At 52.7% G+C, this 20,242-nt stretch overlaps 2 protein-coding genes across 3 annotated transcripts in view; one reads left to right on the top strand and one right to left on the bottom strand.

Moving 5' to 3' along the window:
- Window positions 1-942: 942 nt before the first annotated feature.
- On the bottom strand, window positions 943-10,391 carry ASL (argininosuccinate lyase). Of its 2 annotated transcripts, XM_082857380.1 has the most exons (17): window positions 10,362-10,391; window positions 10,097-10,151; window positions 6,797-6,991; window positions 6,446-6,529; window positions 6,181-6,237; window positions 5,937-6,034; window positions 4,421-4,498; window positions 4,256-4,333; window positions 3,810-3,862; window positions 3,380-3,442; window positions 3,076-3,190; window positions 2,849-2,933; window positions 2,677-2,736; window positions 2,353-2,436; window positions 1,477-1,557; window positions 1,208-1,314; window positions 943-1,124 (listed from the first exon to the last, which is right to left on the bottom strand). In XM_082857380.1, exons 2-17 carry the CDS (start codon window positions 10,106-10,108, stop codon window positions 980-982), a joined length of 1,395 nt encoding a protein of 464 aa, XP_082713506.1. In that variant the 5' UTR covers window positions 10,109-10,151; window positions 10,362-10,391; the 3' UTR covers window positions 943-979. The 2 variants fall into 2 exon arrangements, with proteins under 2 accessions (XP_082713506.1, XP_082713505.1); XM_082857379.1 differs by lacking the exon at window positions 10,362-10,391 and having other exon boundaries at window positions 10,097-10,349.
- A 342-nt stretch (window positions 10,392-10,733) lies between these two features.
- CRCP (CGRP receptor component) overlaps window positions 10,734-20,242 on the top strand; it is a 50,409-nt gene continuing 40,900 nt past the window's right edge. The window contains exon 1 of the mRNA XM_082857225.1: window positions 10,734-10,787. Coding sequence (XP_082713351.1) covers window positions 10,783-10,787 — 5 coding nt within the window. The 5' untranslated portion in view covers window positions 10,734-10,782. The remainder of the gene's footprint in view (window positions 10,788-20,242) is intronic.

The raw sequence follows: 20,242 nt of genomic DNA, 5'->3' as shown, positions 1-20,242 counted from the left end.
TAATCAGGAACCACACTTTGAGAACCACCACTCTAGAAGATTCTATGTGTGACCCACAGCTTTCACCCTTTTGGGAATTTGGTGTAGTGTCCCCACTGCTGGAGTTCTGGTTCTTTAGCTTACAAAGTCTTCTCATTGCTCCCAGAGTCGCTCAGGAGGAGTCATTCATTCTTCTTTGTGTTTAGCTTGCTTACCTCTGTTGTTAAGAAACGTCTGAAATTTGTGTTTTATTAGCAGGATTTTGGTGAGATTTGTATAGACGAGGCCTCTGCATCTCTGCTGGCTCTGGGAACCACCGTTATGGAATCCTTACCATGTCCTAGGCCTGGCCTCGGGCTCTTTGCAGACTCAGTGAGACCATCCCTCCCTTGACCGCAGCACGGGCAGGCCCCTCTGGCACCACCTTTCCGTGGCCCTCACCTCACGGTTAGTGTCTGGGAATTTGTACGTTACTCTTCAGGGTGGAGGAAGCGTCTTCTTTACCTGTGTATGCAGCTCACCTAGTGCCTGGCATCACATGCTAGCCGGATGACCGACTTTACCACCAGATACACCATTCCCCTCAGAGGGTACAGGACCCTGATGGTCTAGGGAAGGGTGGGTTAAGCAAGGGGACAACGTGAGCAGGGCAGCCTAGGAAGGACACTGGAAGGAAGGGGGACGGACGGGGCTGTCTGGGTTAACCCAGCCCGTCAGCTCCCACCAGGGCTCCAAGGAAGCCAGTCCTGCCAAGACACCCAAGGCAGGAAGTCACTGTGAGGCCCACGGTGAAGGGGGTGGGGCCTGCGCAGGGTGGAGGCTCTGATGCGCATCCCCTCCACCCTTCCCCATCCCTGACTCTAGCCATGCTTGTCCAGTTCCTCCACTTCCTCTATGGCCCCTAACTGCATCCCCACCGACCGAGGCAGACAGGCTGGGCAGGAAACACACACAGCCTCCTCTTGGGCCCACTTTATTTGGGAGAGGCATGGGGAGGGCTCTAGGCCTGCTGTGCCCCTAGGAGAGCTCGCACCTGCCCAATCTGCCAGTCGACACTGGAGCGCGCGGTGCCCCCCAGGGCTGCGTACTGCTCCACGCTGTGTCCGTAGTCCCACACGTGGCTCACGTCTCCCGAGAACAGGGGGCTGGGGGGGAAAGGAGGAGGTGGGCCTGGGCTGGCCTCGAGGAAGGCAGCAGAGGGAGGGGAGGGGAGGGGAGGGGAGCACACCTGATGGTCTGTAGCTCCTGCAGCGACAGCTGGTTGAGGGCGACCCCTTTGGTCTCGGCCATGAACACGGCTTTCCCGGAGGCCTCGTGGGCCTGGCGGAATGGCATCTGGGGGCGCGGGGGGCGGGAGAGCGGTGCTGACGCAGGCTTCCTGAGCTCCCTGTTCTGCTGGGGGTGCCGGCCCTCCCCCTGCGCCATGACCACCGCCACCCCCAGCATGAGGAACATCCCTGTCCCCTCGCCCCTCCACCCTGGCTGCCCCACACTTACCCCTTTGCGGACCAGGTAGTAGGCGAGGTCAGTTGCCAGCATGTCAGGACTAAGAGCCCGTGCCATATTCTCACGGTGAATCTGGGGACAGCAGGCCAGGCGAGTGTGAATCTGGGGGGCCCTTGGTCCTGGAGCTGCCAGCCTAAGGCCTACCCCCCCTCAGCCAGGAAGTCCCCTGCCTTGGGCAGATCCCCTCTTACCCACCCTCTTCTGCTTTCTCTGCTTGAACCATCATTTCATAATTATTGATAATTATTAGCTGTGCTACTGGGGTTGCCTCCTTATCTTTAGCATCAGAATCACCTGGAGGATTTATAATGAATACAGATCTCCGTGGCCTAACCCAGAGTCTCTGATTCAGCAGGTCTGGAGGGGGGCCTAGGATTGCAGGTCTGTCAGGTTCTCAGGTGATACTGCTGCTGCTGATCTCGGGACAACCACTGCTTTAGAGACACATCCTGAACTATTTAGGAATGAAATGATGAGGGGGATTTGCTTAAAAACAACGGTGGAGGGGGTGGTGGGTAAAGACAGCTGAAGCAAGAATGGCCATGGGTTGATTGTTGTTGAAGCCGAGTGTTGGTACATAAGGGTTCATGATACACAGCCTCTCAACTGTTGTACACTGAAATTTCCCATAGTGAATGGTTAAAGAAGAAATCTGGCCAGGCCAGCTGATGGGGCTCCTTGAGTCTAACCCACTTCCATTCTACTGCAGTATGTCTCTTCGCTCTTCCCAGGGCAGGAACAAGCACATGGCCCCCTCCCTCTGCCCCACGGCCTCTGGACCCACCCACGCTTGCCTCCTCTCAAGATCGCCCTCCTGGCATCCCAGCCCTGAGCTTAGGGGCCTCGGGGAGAAGAGATGTGTCTTGCCTGCAGTGTAGAGATGACGCCAGTGGCCACCTGGATGACGGCGCTCATGGTGTTGGACACTTCAAACACGGCTTCCTTGTCCTCCTGGGAGGCACATGGCAGGAGGTAAGGGCCCAGTAGCCTGGTGCCCAGTGAGGCCTTCCCACTGCCTTCCACTGGGAACACTCAGCACCTTGTACACCCCGCACCAAGGGAGAGGAGAGCACTCCCAGGGCTGGGTGCGCAGGACAGGAGGTGGCAATTCTGTGGGGCCCCTGCCCAGATGAGCCAGGACCCCAAGAATTGGTATGCGGTGTGTGTGCAACTGGGTCCCCAGCCTCGCACCTGTAAGTCCTTGTTGTAGGTGCTCGGAAGTCCCTTGAGGGTCATCAGGAGCCCAGCACACTGAGGGGACAGGGAGGATCAGGGGGCTGGACCTCAGAGCCTGTCCTGGACGTTCCCTCAGGACCCTCCGGGTCAGCGCAGAGGCCTCACCCCAACTCCCTGCCCTGCTTACCCGCCCAAACACTCGCCCCGCCTTGCTCCGGATCAGCTCCAGGCTGTCTGGGTTTTTCTTCTGGGGCATCAGGCTGCTTCCAGTGCTGGAGACAGAGATGCCGGGGCTGAAGGGGCTCCAGTGCCCCTTGGCTGGTCTGCTGGGCAGCTCTGCCCGGGGGTTGGGGTGAGGAGGAAAGAAGCCATGCTGGTGGGCGCAGAGCTGGGGGAGGGCAGGCGCAGCCTTACCTGTAGGCGTCTGAGAGCTGCACCAAGTTGAATTCCTTGGTGCCATAGAGGATGAGATCCTCGGCCATCCTGCTGAGGTGGGTCATACACAGCGAAGCCCAGAACAGGAACTCAGCTTGTGGGAGGAGAGGGAGAGCAGGCTGTCTGGTCACCAGGCCTCACCCCTCACCCAGCCTGGAGAAGGTCCGGTGGGCCATACGGGGGTGGTAGGAAGCTGGAGAGGAGGCAGGGCGGGGGGACAAAGGCAGCACGCACTGCAGGGGACTGGCCCTGGAGGGCGGGCGGGCTAGTGCCCAGGACTCACCCACAAAGTCTCGCTCACTGGTGGCATCCATGCTGTTGAGAGTGATGGCCCCAAAGTTCAGTTCTGGCCGATTCGGGAAGGGGAAGGCAATAGGGTTGGGCTGGAGGGCGAGGAGGGGCCTTCTCCCCACCCCCACCCCCCAACCAGGCTGCCCAGCACCCCCCCATGACCCCCTCTCAGGGAGGAGGAGTAGGGAGGGGCAGGAGGTTGGGAAGGTCTTTGGTACAGGTCCCAGGAGGGAGGCGGGAGCCCTGAGTCTCCCCGGCACCATGCACCTCTCCCGTGGCCTCCCCTTGCCTCTCTAGCCTCACTGGCCATAGATAATAGACCAGGGTTTTACCCGGACCCCTGCCCCCTCTAAGTGTGTGTCTTCGAGACCTGGCAGGTGCTGATGGTGGTCTCCTGGGAAAGGAGGGGCAGGGTGCCTCACCTGCTCGGAGCAGCTCCCGGTCCACACCCAGAGGGTTGCCTGCGATGGCCCCACTGCAGAGATGGGAGGGGTTCTGAGTGACCGGGGCTCCCGGCAGGCAGGCCCTGGCATGTACCTGCACGCACACCTGTGCTGAGCTCTGGTTGCCAGGGCTGCGGCCTGGTCGGCTTGGGTGCCAGACAGTTGTCCCCACGCAGGGGAAACGGCACGATGTGAGCAGCTGGCTGGCTCTCTGGAGAGCTCTGGCCTGGCTGTGACACACTCATCGCCCCCATCTTAGAGCTGAGGGTCCATTTGTGATCTCCCTCCCACCGTGGCTGGGGAGGCTGACTGCCTGGCTTCTGTCCCCCTCTGCCCTTCCTGGCCCCTCCTCTTCTCTTGAAGCCCAAGGAACATGCTAAGTATGTGGCAGCAGCCCCATCCTTGGAGCACTGGGCCTCACTCACCTCCCCAGAGGCAGGACGTTGATCCGCTTCTGCACCTCCAGCAGCCTCTCAGAGTCTCTGGTCAGTGCCACAGCATGGCTGTGGGAAGCCAGGAGGCAGGAGGGTCAGGGCAGCCTGGGCTGGGCCCCTCCTCTCCACCACGCCCCTCCCTCACTGCCCGCTCACCTCAGGATCCAGTGGCTCCAGCGGATGGGCTGAGCCCTCTGCAGGTGTGTGTACCCTGGGAAGAGGATGTCACGTTCCCTGTGGGGGAAGAGTAGGGGCAGGGAGCCTGAGGGGCTCAAGAGGTTCAGGCGAGGCCTGCCTGGGACCCTGGGACCCTGCAGGCCTGGGCCCCTGTAGGGAAGAGCAGGGCAGGCTCACCAAGGATCTGCCTGCACAAGGGACTAAGTGATCTCCTGGGGACAAACATGGTGTAAGGGAAGGGTCGGGAGGTGGGGCATTGTGACTGGGCCATGGCTGGGGGGCGTCCAGAGGGTGAGCGTAGGACCAAGTAGAGATTACCCCTTCAGCTGGGGCCTCTGCACCTTGGCAGCAGATCTGGGTAGGGGCCAGGGCAGGAGGGGAGGTGCACGGCAGGTACCACCTGGCAGTGAGAGGAACTCCAGAGGAGCCCAGAATAGCTGGGGGCACTTTAAAGTAGGCAGGGCAGTGGCACAGGTGCTGTGAGTGACGGTTCTAATTTTTTAAATAAACAGCTTTATTGAGATATAATTCACATACAAATCACCCATTTAAAGTGTACATTTAGTGTACAACCATTACCCCAAGAAAGAAACCCTGGGACCTCCCTGATGGTGCAGTGGTTAAGAATCAGCCTGCCAATGCAGGGGACATGGGTTTGATCCCTGGTCTGGGAAGATCCCACATGTCGCAGAGCAACTAAGCCCGTGCACCACAACTACTGAGCCCACGTGCTGCAACTACTGAAGCCTGCGCACCTAGAGTCCGTGCTCCGCAACAAGCGAAGCCACAGCAGTGAGAAGCCCGCTCACTGCGTGCACCAATGAAGACCCAACACAGACAAAAAAAAAGGAAAGAAACCCTGTACTCATTAGCAGTCAGTCCCTAATCCTCCCAACACCCACCCTGCCCCGAGGATGACAGTTTGGGGGCCCTTGTTTTCCCCCAGTGAAGTCAGTGAAACAGGGGTCACAGGGAGCTGGGGAAGAGGAGGGGTCAACCCTGTCTCTGACACCAAATAGAGACTTCTCAGAAGTCACGTCACAGAAGCCAAAGCTTGGGATGAGGCCAGCGGGAGGCAGCCCTCAGCTCTGTCCTTTGCCCGCCATGCTGTGTGGGGACAGGGGACATGGGGCACAGGCAGGCCAAGGAGTGACTCTCTGGTTGCCCCAGGCAAGCCGGCCCCTTTCCGCGGGCTTCGGGCCATCTGCCTAGTGCCTTAGCCTCTGGCCTGTGAACCCTCAAAGGGTGAGCTCCCCCTGCCTGCTAAGCTGGGCTGGCTGGGGGTCAGGGATGCTGCAAGAAATCCCCACTCCTGGCTGCTCTGCCTCACTCAGTCCAGGAGTTCTGGACTGTACCCCTGTACCCCAGAGCCTGGCCCCCCTACCCTCATCACCCCTGCCACCTAGGTCTGGCATTCAGGCTGCCTGTCTCGGGGGAGCGGAGACCCTGGATGCCCTCATGCCCCTCTCTGCCACCTGGTGTTGCATGCACTCACGCCTCTGCCCGATCCACCATGGTTCTGATGAGCTCCCGGAGGAGGGCAGAGAGCGTGGAGCAGTTCTGCCGCATCCACAGCCTGAGGTCTGTGACCACCTGTTGGGAGGAGGATGTGGCACTCAGGGACCACAGATGTGTTGCCTCCCTGGGGAGCCAGGACCGCTGCTGAGCCCCAGCTCTGCTGTCTGGACCCCCCAAGGTTGGGAAGGCCCAGGGCGGGGAGCCAGGCAGGCTGGCGGCACCTGGTCGTTCCGACTTCGTCCTGTGTGCAGCTTCCCTGCGGTTTCACCGATGAGCTCCTGGGGGTGGAGGGAGGCACGCAGTCGGGGTCTGCCTGCTTGTGGCCCTCCCTCCCTGCCCCGGGGTGCCCTGGTTCTGCCCGATCTCTGCTAAGGCCTCCTGCTCTGAGGTCCCAGTGATGAAGGGAACAGAATGATGGTGCTTATGCTCAAAGTGGCCCAGAGAGGGGAGGGGCAGGGGTGGGGGGTGAGGTGGGGGTGGCCTCACCTTCAGACGCCGCTCATTGGCCGTGTGGATGTCCTCATCATTGGGGTTTAGTTTGAAGGTGCCCTGGGCCCACTCCTCAGCTACCTGTAGCAGATAGCAGCAACACGGGGGTCAGGAGGGTGGGCATCAGCAGTTGAGTCCTGGCAGCGCTCCACCCCCGAGGAGAATCACAGACCAAGAGCACGTTTGCTCAGGAGCCATAGGACCACAGGAGCATTAAGGGGTGAAGAGAGACAGTCAGCACAGCATGTGGTTAAAGGGCACCTCTCTAGGCATATGATCACTACGAGGGGAGATGACAGGCTTGGGATGATACCGTAGCCTGCGCTCGCTCGGGGATTTGGAGAGTACCTTGTCCAGGCCCTGGAGTATCTGGTCCATCTCGGTCTTGGTGAGGATCCCCGCCTTCTGCAGGCCCCGGCTGTAGGCCTTGCTGCCCTGCACGTCCACCTCCCAGAGGTGCTGGTCATAGGTGATGGACGAGTTGAACTTCTCCATGATGGGGTCCACTGCGCCCACAAACCGGCCACCCCACAGCTTTCCGCTCTGGCCAGGAGGGCATGAGCAATTAGTCTCCTCCCCCCTTGAGAACAGTACCTCCCACAAAGGGCCCTCAGGAGAGTTATCAAATCTGACTGCAGTGGGAGCCAGCGGGCAGGGTTATTCTCACTGGACAGATAAGGAAACTGAGGCTCAGAGAGGGTTAGGAACTTGCCCAGAGTCACTCAGGGAGTGAATGTGGGAAATTGGCTGGACACTGAAGTTAGGTTCTTTCCCACCATGGGGCACTGCTCCAGGGAGATGGTGGCAGGCACCCCTGAGACCACAGCAGAACTTCTGGGACCCTTCCTGCCACTGACCAAAGTGAGAAGTCACTCTGGAATCCAGCTCTGATGTACCAGGGATAATGACAATAATGCTGGCTAACATACGTCACATTCTCACTGTCTGCCAGGCACCATTATTTGCTTGTCACGCAGACAGCAACGCTGTGAACTGGGCACCAATACTATCCTGCTACAGAGAGGAAAAACTGAGGCACAGAGCAGATCTTTACCTTGCCCTTGCTGAGAGCGGCAGAGCCCGGACTGCACCTCGGCAGCCGGAAGTCGAAGTCCTGCTCTAAACCCCACATGCCACCAGGACCTCTCTGCTGGCTCTGCTGTTCTGAACATTTGCTGCAGGGACAGGTGAGGAGGCACTTGAGGGGCCCCATCAGTCTCAAATTACCTGCATCTCCCTCCCCCAGCTCCTCTGGAGAGCACCCCAGACACACCCATTATCATTGGCCTTCTAGGAGGTCACTAGCTGACCCTCTGCCCCCCAGGAGCCAAGGGCAGAGGGATGGGACAGAGACACCTCTGTTTTGAAAGAGGGCATAGGTCAGGGCATGGGACAGATGGGGGAGGGAGCGCAGAACCCCTGAGGGGCAGTCCTAGTGCCCAGTGAGCCAAGGACAGGAGGGGAGTGGTCCGGGGTGGAGATGGGAATGTTACTTCGCTGGCATCTTTTCTGTGGAAGGGGTCTACAGTGGCCAATGGGGACATATGTTCTCCTCTGTCTCCCTGCAATGTCGTAGACCTCAGTTAGCCACCTGACCATAGGAGTGTTATATTACCTCTCTAACCTTCAGGGTTGTCCCTTTATAAAATAGGAATAATAATAGCATCTATCTGATGGAATTGTTAGATTAAGCCATTAGATTAAGCTAACTGCATACATAGCACAGTGCCTGGTACTCAGTAAGTTCTAGGTATTGCTAAGGGAGGGGCCGAGGACTGCCAGGGTCAGGGTGTGCCTTAGCTCCACTCGTCACTCCTGTGTGCACCCCCGGGACCTGGCCCCAGGGTGCTCTGGCCCCAGGGGGTGCTCTGGCCCCAGGCTGTGAGCTGACCCCTCAGTGCCCAGCAGCCTTGGCTGCCAGAGGACTCTGCCCTGCAGATGTAGCCTCTGCCCCCACTCAGCCTTTTGAGCTGGACCTGCCCCTTACCCCTGCTGCCCCGCCAGGCCTAGATCTCCAGCAAAGCACCACGTGGGGCCCTGGTCCTGACCACTGGGGCCAGAGGGCCAGGGCCAGCCAGTCAGGATGGGGAGGCAGGCTGCCCTTCAGCCAGGGGCCTGGCATCACCTCCCCCAGCAGGCCCCTGGACTCGCTTCGTGGGTTGTTAGTAATAACAACTATTTAACAAGTGGGGCCACAGCCAAACCAATTAGTGCCAACCCACAGGACGGCCTGGGGAAAGCAGAGGTCGCCTGGCACCCTGGTTTCCTGAAGGCAGCCCACTCCGCATTGGGGCCAAGCTCCTACCCTGCTGGCAGTCTTAAAAGGACCCCAGGAGGATGTTAGAGTGACGTGCCACCACCCGGGCACTGAGAGAGGGGCGAGATGGTGGGAGAGGGCACTGCTGTGAGCCAGGGTACATCTGGGCCAGAAGGATCCCTTTGGGGCAAGGGGACAGGGACACTGGTTCAGGCTGGGATGAAAGAGCAACAGCCAATTTAGAACACATGGGAAATACCGGCGTTGTCCCTCTTAGTGTCATTAGCCATGATTTATTGAGCACCTACTATTGCTTCGCCCTGTGCCAGGCATTCTCCAGATGCTCTTACACCCTCCTATGAGGTTACCCCTATTTTACAAATGAGGAAAGACATTCAGAGAGGTCGAGTGACTGCTTCAGAAGCTAAGTCTGTTTGGCCCCAAAGTCCAGGCCCTGCCACGGGCCCTCCACCATGACCCAGAAGCTAGTAGGGCAGACAGTCTTAACCCATTTATTCAATAAAAAACTGAGGCCCAGAGAGGAAGTGACTTGCCAGCTAATGGGGGCCAGGAGGGACTGGAACCCACACCTCTTGCTTCCCAGGCCCAGGGTTCCCTTCTCTGGCATCAAGCAAACAGCCCCTTTTACTTGAAGGGTTCAAAGCAATGACCTCATGATCCAGTACCTTACAGAGAAGGCAGACAGCTAATATTATCCCCATCTGCCGGGTAAATCAGCTGAGGCCCAGGGAAAGGAACCTGTGCCTCAGACTCCTGCCACTAAGTCAGAAAGAGAACCCAGGAGTCCTCTGGCTCTGAGGGAGAGAGGCCAATGAGACAGGAAGCCACCAGGTCCTGGGGCCACATGGCACGGTCCCCTACATCCTGGCTCTTAGCACACGCAAGAGTCCTGTGGACTCTGCTACACAGGGACAACTGCTATGGTAGGAGAGGGGCACAGGATGGGGACTGACAGGAGGACGGGGGGTGGAGGGCGGGAAGGAAGGAATGAAGAGGTGAGGGTGCTGAATGAGTGGGCCGCACCTTTCCCGCCCGGCCTAGATCACGGTCAGGTCAGGACCACCTTCCCCAGCAGTGTGGGTTGGTGCATTTGCCACAAAGGCTGCCTAGGGAGGGGTGAGGGACCGGGGAGAGCAGATGGTGGTGGGGATACCGGGAAGTCGGGGCAAAGCTCTCTTTAGGGATCTGGCAGGTGCGCCGGGGCGTACCCACTGCCTGGAGCCAGCGAGGACAATTACCAGGAGGGTGGAGGGCGACAGGTCTGGCTCGGGGAGATCGCGTGCGCAGGTCACTGTCCCGGCTGGCGCCCAGGGCGCCCCTCCCCCTCGTTTGGAGGCCTGGAGGACCGGCGTCCTCGAGATCCCACTCACCTCCGATGCCATGTTGGGCGGTTCCTTGCCGTCCGGGAGCCTAGGTCCTCCGGGTCTGGAAGACAGGGCAGGACTGACGACCTCGTCGGCCACCGGGCGGTGTCCCCCGGGCGGGGCCGGCTCCGGGTTGGGGCACTGCCTTTGGAGCGCAGCTTGTGGCGGAGGCGGACGTGGGCAGCGCCCAGCCAGCGCTCGCGCGGGTCCTCTGCGTCCTCCCCTCCCGTCAGTCCCGCCCGTCCAGCCCGTTCGGCCGCCGAGCACTTACCACTGCCTGGCCGCGCGGTAAGTCTCTCCACAGCCGCAGGGCTGGACTTTTCCGGCCGGGAGAGCGTCAACAGCAGCCCAGCGCTGTCCCCGCCTCCTATCGGCGGCCGCACCAATCCCAGGCAGCCCGGCCCCGTGGGCGTTGCCTCCGCTCTCCAACCGCGGCTGTGGGCGGAGCCGTCTCCGGCGCGGCTTTGGGCTGAGCGGCGCTAGGGAGGCGGTAGGCGAGGCGACTGTGAGGGTCCCCTACCCCCAGGGCGGCAGTGCTCAAGGCTGCAGACTGCTCCGGGCACTGGAGGGAGACCCGGGCTAGGGATAGAGGTAAAGACACTGGGCCAGGACTGGCGGGCTCACAGGAGACACAAGGTGAAAAGCCACGCCCGATCATTCGTTCATTCAACAAACACGTACCCGCACCTCCTATGTGGTAGGTACAGAGTTAGACACTGAAGAAAAGGAAATGAGCATAAGAAATGATGCTTGCCTCAAGAAGCTCTAACAAAGAGTGGATAAGGTGTGCAGGGGGCACAGAGGGCAGCGCAGAGTGGGGCGTCCATCTTGGGGTACTCAGGGAAGGGTTCCCTGACACGATTAATTAACTAATTATTCAATAAAATAGACAGCCTGGGTTCTGGCCTTAGGGGCCCTAGAACTTCTGCCCTGGAAGTTCCACATTTTGGGGGAGATGTCCCCAGAATTGAGTCTTGGAAATAAAAGGGAGTTAGCTCAGCAAAAAAGGGGATTAGAACATTCCCTGCGCCGGGGTGGGGGGTGGGGGGGTCAGCCTGGGCAAAGGACGGGAGGCCAGAGGCCAGAAAGTGAATGGCCTGCTTGCAGAACAGGAAACCAAGAGTGGCTATAACAAAGGGTCAGGGGCTTTAGAATGGAGGTGGGGAGGAGAGGTGGGAAGTAGGTTGGGCTAAGATTGTAAAGGGCCTTGAATGTCAAACGAGAGGGTTTGGTCTTGATAGGACCTATGGTCCTCCCATAGGTCATAGGGAGCCAACAGATGTTAAAAATTGAGGGAGCCAATATTTTTTTAGAAAGATACTTCTGGCAACAGTACTGAGGATGGAATGGAGGGGAGAAGGGACCAGTAGCTGGGATACCTCATGGGTTGATGGTTTTTAGCCCTCACTCAAGAGTGGAATTACTTGGAGTTCCTAGAATGCATCAGGCTGTTGCAAGGTTTCCTAAATGCTCCTCCCTGTGCCTGGAATGCCTTCCCTCACTGTCTGTCTTGCTACTCCCATTCATCTGTCAGCATTTGAGCGAAGCATCATCAACGTTGGGAAGACTCCCTGCTGATCCAGGTATCCAGCTCTGGGCTCCCATGCGATCCTGGAGAAGCATCTAGCAGTCTTTCCCTGAATTGGGAGCACTGTAGTTGTGGCTTCTGGGTCTTCTCTCCCACCCAACTGTAGGCTCCTTGGAAGCAAGGCCTCATCCTCTTTATCTCTGTGACCCCCTAACCTCTCCTGTCTTCTCCCACAAAAGCCCCAGAACAGGGCTGCAGCAGGCCCCTAGGTGGGCAGGGAAGCCCTTGAGACCAGCTGTGAGCCATGTGGTCCTGACAACTGAGAGAGTGCTGTGGCAAACCCCTGGGATCTACCTGCTAGTGTCTGAGGCCTGACATCCCCTCCTGGGAGGTCAAGTGTCAAAGCCAGAGGTACTTTGCAAATATGAGGTCACACTCCTGAATACCCAGCAACATACAGGGATCAAACCCTTTGGCAAATGAATTGAGGCTGGAAAGGGTGTTGGGGAAGTGTTAAAAAATGCTCAGTCTCACTGTTAAAAGCCTCATGAATCTGGATATGTATGGATGTGTGTGTGTGTACATATATGTACATATATACAATGCATGTATCAGCTTTATTGAGATTTAATTGATACACAATAATATAGAAATATTTAAGTGTACAATTTGATATGTTTTGACATATGTACACCCATGAAAATACACCATAATCAAAATAGTGAATGTACCCATCATACCCAAAATTGTCCTTTTCGCCCTCTTCATAATCTCCTCCTGCCTCTCCCCATCCATCCCCAAGAAAACACTGCTGCGCTTGTAACAATAGATTAGCTTATATCTTCTCTATATATATACATGGAATTATTATATATATGAAATTATTTTTTTTTTCATTTGTCTTTTCTCACTCAGCATAATTATTTGGAAATTTATCAATGTTAGTACATGTGTCAATAGTTCATTCCTTTTTATTGATAAATAATATTCCATTCTATGGATATACCACAATTTATTTATCCAGCTGCCTGTTGACGGACATTTGATTTGCTTCCAATTTGTGGTTGCTACAAATAAAACTTGTATGTGCAAGTCTTTCTGTGGACCTATGCTTTCACTTCCCTTGCATAAATACCTGGTTCTCAGGCCTTTGAACTTGGACTGAATTACACCACTGACTTTCCTGGTCCTCCAGCTTGCAGATGGCAGATTTGGGGACTTTTTGGCCTCCATATCAGCATGAGCCAATTTCTATAGATTATAGTTATAATAACTTTTAACGTCCTTCTCTGATTTATTAATCCTTCTCCTCATTACGGTTCATATTTTCTTGTCTTTTTACATACCTAGAAATTTTTGGATGCTAGACACGAGGTCTTTATCTTGTTAGGCGTTGGATATTTTTGTATTCCTATAAATCTTTTTGAGCTTTTCTCTGAGATGCAGTTAAGTTACTTGGAAACAGTTTGATTCTTTTGGGTTTTGCTTTTCATTATCTCTTAGGTCAGAAGCAATGCACAGTCTAGAGCTAATTATTCCCCACTAATAAGGGAAGACCTTCTTGAATACTCTAGCCAGTGAATTATGAGTTTTCCCAGTCTGGCTGGTAGGAATAGGCACTATTCTTTTTAATCCTTTTGGATGGTTCTTTCCCCAAACTCAAATAGTTTCCTCACATGCATGCACTAATCAGTAATGCACTGAATACTCGCAGGGAACCCTTGGTAGACCTTCACTGTTCTCTTCTCCCTGTTACTCTTTTTGATGAACTCTAAAGTCCTCTGTCTCTCTAGGCTCCACTTTTTTTTCTCAACTCAGGGGGTCTGCCAGACTCTGCCTCGGTTCTTCCTCCCTGCATCATGTCCTTGGAACTTTATCAAAATAGTAAGCTGGATTACTATAGGGTTCACCTCTTTTGTTTCCTGTCTCCCAGGAATCACTATCTTTCATTGAAAAACTTTGTTTCATGTATTTTGCCTTTTAAAAAAATTTTATTATTTATTTATTTATTTAAGCTGCGCTGGGTCTTAGTTACAGCATGTGGGCTTCTTAGTTGTGACATGCGGACTCCTAGTTGTGGCATGTGGGCTCTTTAGTTGTGGCATGCATGCGGGATCTAGGTCCCTGACCAGGGATCGAACCTGGGCCCCCTGCATTGGGAGTGTAGAGTCTTACCCACTGGACCACCAGGGAAGTCCCTATTTTGCCTTTTTAATTTTGCTTTTTGGTTGTTTCACGTGTGATGGTAAATCAGATCCCAACTGACTATATCTTGGCCAGGAGCAAAAGTCTGGTGGCAGATACTTAACACAAAAGGTAAGGGTGGCAGAGTCAAACTTACCTTGGCTTAAATTCCAACTCTGTCACTTACTGTAAAATGGGGGTGGGGCAGTCTTTTATATCCAAATGGCTATTTGATCTTTTTCCTCAGACGTTTAAAAGACATCTAAAAGTCAACATGTTCAAAACCGAACCCCTGATCTCCGCACTCCTGACTGTGATTGTCATTTTGTGTTTCCCATGACAATAAATGCCAACACCAACCATCTAGTTGCTCAGACCAAAACTCTTGGACTCCCGTTTTTCCTCACACCCGAATCTGATCAGTCATGTAATCCTGTTGGATCTATTTCAAACTATATCCAGAATCTGTTTCTCTCACTTCCACTGCTTCTTCCTGGACTGAGCCACCATCATCTTTTCCCTTGACTCTTAGTTACAACAGTCTTTCCTCTGGTGTCCCTGCTTCTACCCTTGCCCTTGGAAGGTCCCTTCTTAACACAGGAGCAGAGGATCCTTTTAAAATCTAAGTTAGGTCACGGTACTTCTCTGTTCAAAACACTCCTTTGGCTCCCCATTCTGTTCAGAGTGAAAGCCAACATCCTTCCAGTGGCCTAGAACTCAGTGACCTGGCCCGCTTCCTCCTTCCTTACGTCTCTGTCCTCTCCTCCTGTGACTTTTCACTCTCTACTCCAGCCACACTGGCTCGGTGTGGTCCTCAAACATCCAGGCCTGGGGACTTTCCTGGCGGTCCAGTGGTTAAGACTCCATGCTTCCACTGCAGGGGGCACAGGTTCGATCCCTGGTCAGGAACTAAGATCCTGCAGGCCATGCAGTGAAGCAAAAAAAAAACCCAAAACAAACAGGTGTTTCTGCCATGTTTTTTGTTTGCTTGTTGTTTTGTAAAAATATTTATTTATTTGGCTGCACCGGGTCTTAGATGTGGCACTCGGGATCTTCATTGAGGCATAAGGATCTTTTCAGTTGAACTTTTTTGTTGCACCATGCATGTGGGATCTAGTTCCCCGACCAGGGATCAAACCCGGGCCCCCTGCATTGGGAGCGCAGAGTCTGGACCACCAGGGAGGTCCCTGCCATGGGGTCTTTGTACTTCTTGCTGTTCGGCGTGTGTCACTCCCTCACCTTCTTCACGTCTCTGCTCACATGTCACCTTCTCAGAAAGTGAGAACTTTCCTTGACTACCTTGTTTAAAGGAGCAGTTTGCTGCTGCTTCTCTCTCGCCTCCTCGCCTTTATTTTTCTCCACAGCACCATCACTCTCTGACATACTGTATTTGTCATCTATTTCTTTATTTGCACTTGTCCCTGCACACTAGAATGTGAGTGATTTCTGTCTGTTTTATTTTTTAATGTACTCCAGGTACCTAGAACATTGAAGGAACACAATAAGTATTTGTTAAATGAAAAAAAAAATAGAATGAATAAATGAGTAAAAATACCTAGCTTGTATGATTTGTTGTGAGAATCTGAGTTAATAATATATGTAAAATCTCAACACGAGGTCTGGCAGGTATACAGTCGGGGCTCAATAAATGTGCTTTCATTGCTATTGTTATTATTTTTAATTTTTGGCTGCACGCGGGCTTTCTCTAGTTGCTCTAGGCGCACGGGCTTCAGTAGTTGTGGCTCGCGGGCTCTAGAGCGCAGGCTCAGTAGTTTTGGTGCACAGGCTTAGTTGCTCTGCGGCATGTGGGATCTTCCCGGACCAGTGCTCGAACCCGTGTCCCCTGCATTGGCAGGCGGATTCTTAACCACTGCGCTACCTGGGAAGTCCCTCATTGCTATTATTGATAATAATAACTGTGCTCCCAGGAGAAGAGGGAGTCAGGGAGGAAAGGGAGAGGTTCTTACCTTATTACATCTCCTGAGCATCATCCTCAGAAATCCAAAGCTCTGACTCCTGCCAGAGGGAAAAAAAGCTAAGGAAGAAATTTAGAGGCAGCCTGAGGCATTTCCTATATATAAATAAAACAAGAAACAAACCAACAACGATAGCTGATATTTGTTGAGCTCTGTGTGCCAGGCACTATGCTAAACATATTATAGGGCTTCCCTGGTGGCGCAGTGGTTGAGAGTCCGTCTGCCGATGCAGGGGACATTGGTTCGTGCTCCGGTCCGGGAAGATCCCACATGCTGCGGAGAGGCTGGACCCGTGAGCCATGGCCGCCGAGCCTGCGCGTCCGGAGCCTGTGCTCCGCAACGGGAGAGGCCACAACAGTGAGAGGCCCGCGGTACTACCAAAAAAAAAAAACATATTATATAGTGATTACGTACTTAGATCCTCACAACCACCCTTTGTGGTCAATGCTATAATCACTCCCATTCTGCTGATGGGAATACTGAGTCTGGGAGAGATTAAGTGACTTGCCCCAAAACACCCAGCTAGGAAGTGGCAGAGCTGAGAATAACTACCAGTAGTCTGGACACGAAGCCTGTGTTCTGTGCAAGCAGCAATGACATCCGTCTGAGGAGCCTTGACCATAGGGAAACCTTCTGTGTCCATTCTCGTTGCCAGCTTGGGGGTCCATGACTGTTCAGACAATGGACCACACCCATTTTCAGCTGAGGGCTGAGTGCTGTATGGAATTTACCTGCCTCGGAAGAATGAAAACCTTGCCCAGCCTCTCTCTCCTAAAATTTCCACCTTGGTACAGCAAAAGAGTCTTGGAAGGGTCTAGTGCAGAACAGGGAGGAATCCCTAATGTTGACAGGAGAGAGGTGAGGTTGGAGTTGGCCAGAGAACAGTGAGAACCCTGGCTCTGACACTTCCTGACTCCTCTCTGAGCTTCACTTTCCTCTCTGTGAAATGGGCTGATTATAGTGCTTAACTCTGAGGACTCCCGAGAGAAGTGAATGAGACCCCGCTAACGCCATGCCTGGCATGCATCCCCATAGGGATTTTGTGAGGATTAGATGAGTATACACATGTGAAGAGCTTAGATCAACTCTCTGGCAGCTGGTAAGCAGGCAAGTCTTACTATTCTAGACTCTCCCTGGGTAACTTCACTTTAAAGGCTTCAATTTCTACTTATACTTTCAAAAGCTCTATCTGCTTATTTTCTTCTGAGCTCTAAACCTAAGAGCTTCAGTGTTCAACAGGACATTTCCACTTGGGGGGCACATGGGCTTTGCTCATTCTCTAGCCCTTTGTATGTATTTAATACCTCTGCCTAAAAAGCCAGCTGTTAAGGAAAACGAAAGTCATTTTCTAGGGTGGTGTGATTTGGGTGGCAAAGAACAGAGACTCGTTAGGCAGCCTCAAGTTAGGAAAGTTTCAGGGAGGCCCTGAGTGGGGACACGCCAGGCAGGAATTTCAGCTATGGACCGGCCCAGCTTTGTTCCCTGGGTTACCTGTTGCGCAGGCTCCTTCTGGGCAGCCTTCCCTTGGGGGAGGGCCTCCCTCCTGACTACTTGGCTGCCTCCATGCCATAGGTTGGGTGGCTGCATATGGCCCCCAAAGTCTTAGGGTAGCATCCCTTGGAGAATCTGGAGCTCAGCCATTTTATTATGGGGTCCTCAAAGGCGCTAGCTTCTCTTCTGTGGAAGCCCATCCCTGAAGCCTTGGCCTTGTGTGTTCCTTCCTGCACCCCACTCAAACACCCCTGGCTTTGGGACGTCTCTCCACCTCATTAGTCATTTCCTCCTCTGTTCCATAGCGTCTAAACACAGCATATCGTAGTTATTGATGTCCAGAGCTCGTTCCCAACTAGGCTGTCAGGTAGGCAGGGTAGGAGGTGTGTATTATTCATATTGGTATCATCACCACCGAATGGGCTGTCAGTACATGTTTGCTGAGTGAATAACACAATGGAGACTCTCCACATGAATTAGGCCAGCTGGGTCTGGGTTGGCATTTTATTTACTTGTTGATTTTTAAAGTAAATTAGTTGTTTTAAAAATATTTTTGTAGGGAGTTCCCTGGCAGTCCAGTGATGAGGACTTGCCATGTTCACTGCCGTGGCCCTGGGTTCAATTCCTGGTCAGGGAACTAAGATCCCACAATCTGTGAGGCGTGGCCAAAAAAATTTTTTTTCTTTTGTATTGATAGTTTAAAAATAACATGTATATCGAAACCTATTTTTAGGGCTTCCCTGGTGGCGCAGTGGTTGAGAGTCTGCCTGCCAATGCAGGGGACACGGGGTTTGTGCCCCGGTGCGGGAAGATCCCACATGCCGCGGAGCGGCTGGGCCCGTGAGCCATAGCCGCTGAGCCTGCGCGTCCAGAGCCTGTGCTCCGCAGCGGGAGGGGCCACAACAGTGAAAGGCCCGCGTACCGCAAAAAAAAAAAAATTTTTAAATTCCGAATGTGTAAAATTAAATGTTAAAAATTCCCCTCACTTCTCTTCCAAGCAATCTCCACAGGCAAATACCAGTAAAAAATATTTTAATGGCTTTATTGATATATAATTTGGATACCATACAATTCACCCATTTAAAGTGTACAACTCAGTGTTATTTAGTGTAGTCACAGGGATGTGCAACCACTATCACAATCTAATTTTAGGATATTTCTGTTTCCCTCCAAAGAAAGTATCCATCAGCTTTCCATCACCACCCTAGCCCCTCTCCCAGCCCTAAGCAACCACTAATCCACTTCCTGTCTCTAGATTTTTTTTGCCTATTCTTGGACATTTCATATATATGGAATCATACAATATGTGTGTCTGGCTTCTTTCACTTAGCATGTTTTTGAGGGTCATCCATGTTGTAGCATGTATTAGTACTCTATTCCTTTTTATTGCCAAATAGTATTCCATTGTATTAATATTGCATATTTCATTTATCCAGTCATGTCACAATTTTTTAAAAAAGTAAATGTATTTATTTATTTTTGGCTGCGTTGGGTCTTTGTTGCTGTGCTCAGGCTTTCTCTAGTGGCGAGCAGGGGCTACTCTTCGTTGCAGTGTATGGGCTTCTTATTGCGGTGGCTTCTCTTGTTGCGGAGCATGGGCTCTAGGTGCCCAGGCTTCAGTGGTTGTAGCTTGCGGGCTCTAGAGCGCAGGCTCAGTAGTTGTGGCACACGAGCCTAGCTGCTTTGCAGCATGTGGGATCTTCCCAGACCAGGGCTAGAACCCGTATTCCCTGCACTGGCAGGTGGATTTCCAACCACTGTGCCACCAGGGAAGTCCCAGTCATTAGTCACTATTAACAATTTAATACACCTCCTGTATTTGTTCAGATTGTCTGGGTTTGAATCTCTCCTGGACAAGTTCCTAGAGGAATGACTTTTGGTAAATTATAATTTCTCCAAGCTTGGCTCAGTTTCCTCAGTAGTAAAATTTGAATAACAAAGGAATCTACCTCATAGAGTATCATGGTTGTACTGTCACGGTAATTATTATTTGTTGAGCACTAAGTATGTGCCAGGCATTTTAGGTATCTAACAGATAGATCTATGATTTACAAATTAGGGAACTGAGGTTAGGAGAAGTTAGGTAATCTCTCAGGGTTAAACATCCCCTTAGAAATTGATGGAGGTAAATAGAATCACAGGCTGCCTGCAAAGCCTGCACTATTACTGTTAATATCACGGAATAGCAAAGCACTTATCAAGGGCCTTGCAAAGAGAATGTGTTTAGTAAATGATCTGATATAACTATTAAAAAGTGGGGAAAAAAGACATCTGCTATTGTTAATTTTTGTCATATTTCCTTCCAGTCTTTAGGAAATATTTCAAACCATACCAAAATTCCAGAAAATAATAGACATCAACATTTCACCTCTTTTTTTTTTTTAAGAACACAAAATTTAGTAGATTAGGTGGCTCTATCTCCCATACCCTTAGGTATTTTTTCCCCTATGCTTATTTTTCCTTAGGTTATTAGAGTCACACCACATCATTTTCCATCTTTTAAATCCTATCTTGAGCATTTCCCTAGCATATCAAATTATGCTACATGGTTTCTCATGGTCACATATATTGATATTATACTGTATGGTTCAAACATGATTTATCAATTTCTCATTGTTGGGTATTTAGGCTGTCTCCCAGCAAAATTATCATTACACATCGATCTTTCTTCAAGCATCTGATAATTCCCTTTCGACAAATTCCTAGAAAGGCTGGAAGGTCACAGACTGCTTGTCATTCAAGCTCTTTGTACTTTCCTGCCAAATAGCTCTGAAGAATGGGAAATGGGAGAAGGGAGGCGGAGATTTTTTTCCTCCACTTTTTAGAACGTTTTATTCAATTATAACACACATAGAAAAAAATGCACATAAGCGTGCAGCTCACTGACTTTTCAGAAACAGAACACACCGCGTACCCAGCACCCAGGTCCTGAAATAGAGCATTTCCAGCGGCCCCGGGCCGTCTCACCCCTTG

Source organism: Leucopleurus acutus (genome assembly GCF_964270905.1).
Source record: "Leucopleurus acutus genome assembly, chromosome: 16".
NCBI classification, from domain to species: Eukaryota; Metazoa; Chordata; class Mammalia; order Artiodactyla; family Delphinidae; genus Leucopleurus; species Leucopleurus acutus.
This window is presented reverse-complemented; position numbering and strand designations above follow the sequence as displayed.